The sequence below is a fragment of the Centropristis striata genome, chromosome 13, assembly GCF_030273125.1.
Source record: "Centropristis striata isolate RG_2023a ecotype Rhode Island chromosome 13, C.striata_1.0, whole genome shotgun sequence".
Lineage (NCBI taxonomy): Eukaryota > Metazoa > Chordata > Actinopteri > Perciformes > Serranidae > Centropristis > Centropristis striata.
Genome location: NC_081529.1, coordinates 31,872,288 through 31,881,384, shown reverse-complemented (window position 1 = coordinate 31,881,384; position 9,097 = coordinate 31,872,288). Strand labels below are relative to the sequence as shown.

At 36.4% G+C, this 9,097-nt stretch overlaps 1 protein-coding gene across 2 annotated transcripts; it reads left to right on the top strand.

Moving 5' to 3' along the window:
- The first annotated feature begins 1,445 nt into the window (after positions 1-1,445).
- LOC131984113 (zona pellucida sperm-binding protein 3-like) lies at positions 1,446-9,097 on the top strand. 2 transcript variants are annotated; one of them, XM_059348994.1, is made up of 10 exons: positions 1,462-1,929; positions 2,652-2,767; positions 4,270-4,373; positions 4,459-4,633; positions 5,904-6,021; positions 6,096-6,178; positions 6,260-6,429; positions 8,110-8,271; positions 8,684-8,797; positions 8,872-9,097. In XM_059348994.1, the coding sequence occupies exons 1-10, from the start codon at positions 1,576-1,578 to the stop codon at positions 9,078-9,080; spliced, it is 1,605 nt and encodes a 534-aa protein (XP_059204977.1). In that variant the 5' UTR covers positions 1,462-1,575; the 3' UTR covers positions 9,081-9,097. The 2 variants fall into 2 exon arrangements, with proteins under 2 accessions (XP_059204978.1, XP_059204977.1); XM_059348995.1 differs by lacking the exons at positions 8,684-8,797; positions 8,872-9,097 and adding an exon at positions 8,357-8,409 and having other exon boundaries at positions 1,446-1,929.

Here is a 9,097-nt window from a genome sequence, read left to right as displayed (position 1 = left end):
ATTTTCATGTCAAAAACCCAAAAACTGATACACATTCAGTCGCAAACCCCCATTTGATACGATTTCATTTCACGTACTGTACATGCATCTGAAAAGATTTTGGTTGTTTGATATGATTAACACCAGAATTCTGCAGTTATCAGCTACAGTGAAACCTGTAGACCGATTAGGAGTCACTGGCAGACTGGTGGCAAGAAAACAGTTGTGATCTATAAAAAACAATAAGGAAAATAAAGGAAAACAGACGACTTTCAGGGGCAACTTATTTTCCAATAAGAAACATTTTCAACATTTGAAAGAAAGCATCACACAATATGAAGAAACTTGAACAGAAAAAGAGAAAAAAAAACGGGCGTCCATATATGACGTGTATATATATATATATATATATATATATACACACACACACACACACAGGATAAATTTTATAATTCTTTTGTGGAAGTTTTTGGGGTTTGTTGTCCGTAGGCAACATTGTACCATAACGGTGCACAAGTGAAAAAGAAAGTTTTTAAAATTAATTTTAACATCATTTATTTAATAAACATGTGTAAAAGATTCAGTAGCTTCAACAAGGTACAATACATAACATTTTAAATTTAAAAACATTATAAAAGGAACTTTTATAACCGGTTTCTTGTCTGAATGTTGCCTGTAGGAAATATTGTACCATTGAACCAACGACCCATTGAAATTAATGTCTTGAACAGTCTAAGTGTATGAAACTATCAAAAATAAAGGTTTACTCACCTATCAGTGGGAATATTTTTTTTCCAGATGAAAAAGGGCCAGGAAATTATATTTTGAGTGATTTTTTTGTGTGGCACAAAATGGCAAAGCTGTTTCCTTTGTAAAAGTCTGCAAAATAGTGTTTCAATATGGCCTCCTGGAGGTCATGTGACAAATTAAAGCATTGCTATTGGTTCCCTATACTCTTCCCTCTTTTTTAAAGTATCGCATCACTCAAAAACATTCATTGTAGAAATTTGACAGGCCAAAAATGGGGCAACACTGTACCATAGAGGGTTAAAACATAGTGGAATAGAAGAATAAAGTTGCATAAATAGAAGTACTCAAGTAAAGTAAAAAAAAAAATTAGTTTGTTTTTTTCTTCTTTCCTTTTTCTTCTCTTTCTTTTACTCAATGAAACAATTCATTGAATAAGCAAACAATCAAACATGAATATCTTATTTACTTATTTATTTATTCTTTTGGCACTGCCTCTTGTAAAAATGCATAAATGTGGCAGGATGAATTGAATATGTGATGAAGCTGTTAAAATTTCAGAACCTGCAATAAAGCACAGAACTTGAGTAAATAGTTACATTCCACCACTGCAGACGAGTTCCTGAAGGTGTCAACAATACCACAACTGCTGCTGTCAAACACCAAAGAAGAAGAAGAAGAAGTGTCATTATGTAACAAGCTCATTAGTGGCTGATGGGACTCAGGTGTGCAGCGCTGCTCTGAGGCTGATCGTCTGGATAAAGACCAAGAAGCTCCTGAGCTCTGACTGGTGTGCTGCCTGCAGTGGGTCACACATTCTGCACCACGTTGCTGTTTTCACCGACACTCATGGAGCTCCTGTATTTCTGCCTCACCCTCCTTGTTGGGTCGTCCTTTGCTTTTCCCCCCACAGATTACTCCCAGCATGCTTTGCCTCAGAGACCTCAGGCCGCGCTGAGCTCCAAGCACCAACAAGAGGCTCCAGCTGAGGAGAAGGAGCAGGTGAACACTGTGAGAGTGACCTGCCACCCAGACTCTCTGCAGGTTGTGATCAAAGCGGACATGTTTGCAGTGGGAGCTCCTGTTAGTGGAGACGACCTGCGCCTCGGAGTGGAGCACAACGACTACTGCAGAGCTGCAGCGTCTTCAGGAGACGAGTTCACCATCCTGGTTGGACTTGTGGACTGCGGCACCAAACACTGGGTAACTTTTTTTATCCCAATTCAAACCAGGGTTGTAATAGTTTTGGGCTTTTCATTAGTTTTTCACAATTTCATTGTGAATTTGCTTGCAATTTCAGTTTTAATTTGTTTTTTTCATGACATTTGAGGGGTTTTTTTTTTCTTAAATTTGTGAGTTTTCTTGTAAAATTTGGAATATTTTCCTCCATAAATAGATTTTTTTTTTCTCAAATTTGATGTTTTTTTTTTTTTGTGTAAAATTAGTGAGGTTTTGTAACCTACATTGGTGATTGTTTTCCCCTCAAATTCGTGATTTAGTTTTTAGTAATGGGGTTTTTGTTGGGTGCCAGATTTAAAAAAAAAAAAAAAAAAAAAAAAAAAGTCTCAATAAATGTGCCTTTATTTCCTTTGTCTTATCCATCTCAGCCCAAATAAGTAAAAGTCATAAAACCAGAGAAAAAGATTTGATATCAACCAAAAAGGTTTATGTATGAAAAAAAAAGATGAAAACTAAACATTTTCACTATAACTTTAGTTGGTTTTCTAACTATACAATACAGTTTCGGTCAGCTTTTTTTTTTTTTTTTTTTTTTTTTTTTTTTTTTTAGAAAATGTTTTCATTTTGGTTAAGGAAAAATGTGTTTTCAATTCTAGATTTCGTTAGTTTTCCTTCACTATTATAACCTTGATTCAGACATCTATCACCTATTACAACTTGTGGTTCTCAACATATCTACTCTCCAGATGACTGAGGACTCTCTGGTCTACACAAACCTCCTCATTTACTCTCCTGCCGCCTCTCCAGACGGGGTGGTTCGTATGGACGAGGCTGTTATTCCAATTGAGTGTCATTATGAAAGGTCTGTTTCAGCTCTCTGGACTCTTTCTAACATTTTAACACTTGCCCTTCTTGAGCTGCTCTTGTCTTTCTGGCATACCAGATAGAAAAAGCTTAAAACAGAAGAACAATAATGCCAACATGCATGTAAGGTAACGGTATGCTTGTGGCTTAAATGCAACCTAAACTCACTATAAACAACTGAAGAGAAAAATGTTGTGCCGTAACTAGGACATGCTTTATACAAGAGCAATGCAAATCACTGCATACCTTCTACATGTTGTAAGCCAGACCGGTGTTTGAAATTCAAGATTTATAGGCCCAACCAAAAGGGAGCTGGTCTCTGAACTGCTCAATCAGTTAAATAACTCCTATTTCTTTAAGTGGTATCCAGTGGTGGGATGTAACTAATTTGCTAAAGTACTTTACTTGTGTAGAATTTTGAGGTTTAATGTAAGTTTAACCCTCTATGGTACGGTGTTGCCCCATTTTTGGCCTGTCAGATTTCTACAATGCATCTTTTTGAGTGATGCCATACTTTAAAAAAGAGGGAAGAGTATAGGGAACCAATAGCAATGCTTTAATTTGTCACATGACCTCCAGGAGGCCATATTGAAACCCTATTTTGCAGACATTTACAAAGGAAACATCATTGCCATTTTGCACCACAAAAAATCACTTAAAATGTAATTTCCCGGCCCTTTTCCATCTGGAAAAAATATATTCCTGCTGATGGCTGTATGAAACTATCAAAAGAAGGTTTACTCACCTTTCAATGGGTCGTTGGTTCAATGGTACAATGTTTCCTACAGGCAACATTCAGACAAGAAACCGGTTAAAACTGTTTGTTTTATAATTTAAAATGTTATGTATTGTACCCTGTTGAAGCTACTGAATCTTTTACATGTTTATTAAATAAGTGGTAACTCTTTTTCACTTGTGCACTGTTATGGTACAATGTTGCCTATGGACAACAAACTCCAAAAACTTCCAAATAAAGTTATAAAATTTCTTCAGGTTTTTTATTTTGTCTATTTTAAGACAAAAAACACTCAATATTGTTTTCCTAACTGGCATCATTATGCGTAGCATAGAGTTATACCTCTACTCCACTACATTTAGCTGACAGCTTTAGTTACTTTTCAGGATGAGATTTCACATAAATGTGATCAATTTAAAATTATTAGACACTTTATTTAATCTCATAACAGTATATTAAGTAGTTAAAAAGAGCTCTTATCTATAAAGAATAATCCAATAATATAGTCGGAATGGATGGAACAACCTGAGGCCATTCTGCATACTGAGTCTGTGTTTTTAATGCAGGACTTTTACTTGTAGTGGAGTGATTTCAGTGTTTTAATTAAGTGAACCATCTAAATACTTTATCCAACACTGGGGGTATCCATGTATAATATACAGTTTGGGTTGTTGTATTTTATTTGTTGTCATTTAGCGTCTGCTAAATGACATGTAATGTAATGTTGTATTTCAAAAGGTTAAAATACTTTTTCTGACTCTTAGGAAGTACAGTTTGTCCAGTTCTTCGCTCACACCGACCTGGATCCCCTTCATGTCGACACAAGCTGCAGTGGAAACTTTGCAGTTTGACTTGAAAGTTATGACTGGTGGGTTTTGTTTCATCCTCATGATGGGATGTTTAGTTTTTTACCATTTTCTCTTACTTTTTTTTTTTTTTTGTCTTTTGTGCAGATGATTGGCTATATGAAAGAAACTCCAACGCGTTTTTCCTCGGTGATCCCATCGCCATCGAAGCCTCAGTCAGAGTCGGCCATCACATGGGGCTCCGAGTGTTTGTGAGCAGCTGTGTGGCAACACTTTACCCCGACATATACTCTGTTCCCAGATACGTCTTTGTTGAAGATGGGTGAGTGCCTGAAAGCTGCAGCTTGACGTTATAGTAGGATTTTGCATATTTTGTTTACAGGTCTTGAGTATTGTGCATCTGATAAAGGGTCACATGAGCTTCTGGTGTAGCCAAAACTACTGTAAATTAGTGTTTCACTCCAAACGAGATGATTTAAAACTTTTTTTTATATATATATTATTAATTGCATATGCACTGCAAAAAAGGATGCTAAAAACACTAAATCTGAGGCAAATTATCTTGCTGCATGGACAGATAATTTCACTTGACAAGATTTCTTGAATTAAGATTGTTAAATCTAGAAATAAGCATGTTGAACACTTTTAAATAAGAAATTAACTCTTCGAACAAGAAATTATCTAACACTTCTAAATCTAAAGGTTTTTTTTTATCTTGGTAAGAAACAAATGATTGTCAGGTCACTCTGCTCGGGCCAGTTCATCGCTGCTTGCACCTTTAATTGATCTTTTAAGAGTTAATTTCTTATTTTAAGCGTTCAACATGCTTATTTCTAGATTTAATAATCTTAAGAAATCTTGTCAAGTGAAATTATGTCCATGCAGCAACATCATTTACCTCAGATTTAGTGTTTTTATCTTGTTTATAGACACCTTTTTTGCAGTGTGACAGTGTGCAGATTCCTGCTCTAATGTAGCCGATCATCACAAGTTGATGCCGCTGTGATTTTAATTGAGCTGTTGGTTTAAAATGAGCAATGTGTAAATATGAGAATTTCAGAATGTTTATCAAAAAAGGTAAATACTAAAATGCCTTTAAGTGGGTCTAAAAATTATAGTCTTGATACAAATTAGACCATAATATAGTATGATTTTTTTTTTCAGTTTGACATCCCAGAAAATATGTTTTTTTCTGTCATTTCTTGCCATAGTATGTAGTGTGTGTAAAGTCAAATTTTAAAATGCCTAGAAATGCTATAAATTAGTGTAGTCTTGATGCATGTGGTAGTATAGTTTGTCAAAAAAAAAGCAGGGGAAAGCGCCATATTATGGGATGTCCAGAAAAGACCCTGCTCAGAACAGTCACACTTTAGCATTTTTGTTGAAAGGTGAAATTTTAAAATGGGGTCACATGAGCTTCCAGTCTAGCTAAAACTACACTGTAGAGAAGTGTTTCGCTCCAAATAAGATGATTTAAAACTATTACAATTCTTAAACTTTCAAAAGTTTATTTAAAGTTGTGCAATGCTAAATCAGTAGGCATGCTCTTAAGGCAGGCGTATGAACCTTTGACTCTGTGTTCCTCTTCATAGGTGCTTGGTTGACTCCCAGCTTCCAGGTTCAAGGTCCCAGTTTTTACCCAGGACCCAGAATGATAAACTCCACTTGTCCATTGATGCCTTCAGGTTTCATAACGAGGACAAAGGAGAGGTGAGACGCTGTGACATTTGGTACAAGTCTTAACTCTATGTAAACTTTTTTTGACTTGAGTGTTATTTTTACAGTTGTACATCACATGTCACATGAATGCTGTGCCAGTAAATGATGCAGAGGCACCAAATAAGGCGTGCACTTCTCTAAATGGAAGGCAAGTGAGATCCAGTCTGAAATGAGTCCAAATGCACAACAAAATGGTAAATATTCATACAGAATTTTCACTGCTTTTCAGATGGCGGTCAGCTGATGGTAATGACTACTTATGTGGACATTGTCAAAGCCAAAACGAAGTCGGCCAAATCCAAAGTAAGGCCAGCAGCCCCAGCAAGTTTGGTCCTCGTGGGTTTGGGAAGCCAGAAGAACCTGAACCGTTGTGGAGGAGTGCACTGAAGGCCAATACAGGTTGGGCTTATTATACCAGGCCAAATGGGCATCATGCACTAGTGGCTGGTCGTCACCATTAGATGTCAGGCAAGGTTATAATGGTTTTAGATTTTTCATTAGTTTTAAATTTGTTGTGAATTTTTGTTTTCAAATTCAGTTAATTTTAGTTTTAAACGCTGAAAACTGAAATATGCTAAACAAATACAGAATGCATGGGAAGTTGACAAATTTGAACCAAAATCTCCTGGACTTCAGAGGTTTAAGAGATCTATGAAAAAAATATTGATGTATGGTGATTTAACAGCAGTTGTGTGTGGCCTTTTTGGCCACAAGAGGGCAGTAAATGCATCAATGGAGTATAAAAGACTTGAAAGGGTTAAGGACAATGGATTTCAAAAATTTTACTAAAGTTCCTGCAACAAATGCATTCCTCAAGCTGTAACACAGCCAAAATGATCAACAAATGGAAAAAAAGAAGAGAAAAATGGCCTAAAATGCCCAAGGAGGGCAGAAGGGTTAAACATTGCCCAAGTATGATCATTCTTTGTCCTGTGAAGATGCTGAAAAAATGTCTACATGCTTTTATTTAAAAACAGATGATAGAGATTATTCTAATGCTTTTTATTTTTTGTATAGTTTGCTAGTTTTAATTTTAATTTTTTGGAAAATGCTTAGTTTAGGGTATTGGGTGTGAGATTCAAAAAAGTCACAAATGTTGCCTTTATTTCCTTTGTCTTATCCATATCAGCCCTAATTAGTTTCTTAACTACTTGGAAACGGACCAAGACCCTGTTTTGAGCTTACAGAATTTGTATTGTGCAGAGTAGTCAGGTGTAAATATGGTTTAACCCTAAAAAAAAAAATTAAAAAAAATTCTAACAAAGGTTTCTCAGTGGTTTACAGTAGTATCAGATGCACTTAAAAACACACTAAAAGTTTACCAATTTCTGACTCCAAGAAATGCCCCATTTTCAAAATAGTGGCCGCCAGCTCTTTAAAATGACCATCACTCCTAGTCAGGAGGCGGAGCTAAATAAAGGGAACATGCCAGACAAAAGCTCCATATTTTTCCACATGCTCTCTATCACCATAAGTTTACATTTTTGATGGGAGCCAATTCATCAAGATTGTGGATCGGAGATGGCAGCCATATAAAATCTATGAGAACCAATATATCTTCCAAGCCACTCAGAAGGTCAATCTTGGTGTCAAAATCTACACTTTCTGAGTCAAAGAATCATTTAAAGCTATTGAGAATATCGCTAGATGATTATTTGATCAAATAGATATGTTCATTTTGGCCATGTATTTACGTAATTTCCAACTCATTAATAAAGGTCATATACTGTGCATATATTCTGAAAAATGCATACATTTAATTGAACTTTATTAGCTTCACTTGTATTATTTATTGAATTAACAACCAAAGATCTGTGCAGTTCCAGTGAGCCTTCCTGCAAAATGACACCTTTCTAGTGGTCAGATTTTAGTAAACTTTTAGTATGTTAAGGACATCTAATGCTACAAAAAACAGCTGAGAAACCTTTTGTTAGTCTGGATTTTGGTCAAACACTCTAGGCAGGTGCATATAAGAAAAACACTAACCCTAAAAATATTCTATCAGACAAAACACACCAGCGTTAATTTCCTGTGGACCAAACGGCTCAGGTGTGAAACACTCTTGTATCTGCTTGTCAGTGTGGGAACAGGAGGCGAGAGTGGGTCCCATGATGGTTTTGCCAGCCATGATGAAAAGTGGGCCTGTACCTGTGGAAGACCTTCCTCCTGTACTCAATAAAATCAGCAGACCTTCACTGTATGGCAGCAAGTGGAGAAGTGGAATAAACGATAGAAGAGTTGGTAAGATCATCTTCGCTAATACAGAGCTTTTTTTTTTCTCCCCTCGAGACAAATATTTTCAAGCTTAATTATGTTTCTGTCCTAGACCTGAATCAGAAGGGGCTGCTTTTATGCATTTATTAATTGCATATGTGGTTTTCTAGAGCTATTAACTTAAGATTCCTGCTCTAAATTAGCTGATCATCACACGTTGATGCCGCTGTGATTTTAAATGTTGAGCTGTATCTGTTTTAAAATGACCAATGTGCAATTATGACAATTCTAAAATGGGTCAATTAGTCAGATACAAATTGGAGCATAATATGGCCAGTAATTACAGAAACGCCATATTTTCTGGATGTCATATACTGAAAAAAAAATTGTGTATAACAAAAGGTCAAATTAGGCAAGCTTAATTCTATTCCTGTCTTAGGCCTGAATCAGAAGGGACTGCTTCCTGATCCTCCATCTGCACCGGCCCAGGAGGAGGTTCAGACTCTTGATTCTGAGCAAAATAAAGACGACAAAAGCGAAACGGATCCAAAGGGTAAAAATATGAAGATTCTTTTTAAAATGGTACTTTGTCGCATGCACTTTTTAATCCCACTTGTCTAATTGCAGATGGAGATGCTGAGGAAGTTGCAGCCCCTCTAGAGAAGGTTTCCATTGAGTCCAGCTTGAAGTTCAAGTCGGCAGTGTTGGACAGTAACGTGACATCAGAACTCGACCACGTCAGCCCGACTGCTGAGCTCACTCTGGATGTGACCACGCTGTCGCCTGTAAATGTAACAGACTCTGACCTTTCAGCTGAGAACGACCCAAAGAGATAATAAATTATTAAAACGTC

What these genes read in the sequence shown, in the direction of transcription:
- LOC131984113 (XM_059348994.1), top strand. Translation starts at nt 1,576, where the DNA reads ATGGAGCTCCTGTATTTCTGCCTCACCCTCCTTGTTGGGTCGTCCTTT. An exon ending in TGACTTGAAAGTTATGACTG is followed by an intron (nt 4,374 to 4,458) that starts GTGGGTTTTGTT and finishes TCTTTTGTGCAG; the next exon opens with ATGATTGGCTATATGAAAGA. An exon ending in TGCACTTCTCTAAATGGAAG is followed by an intron (nt 6,179 to 6,259) that starts GCAAGTGAGATC and finishes ACTGCTTTTCAG; the next exon opens with ATGGCGGTCAGCTGATGGTA.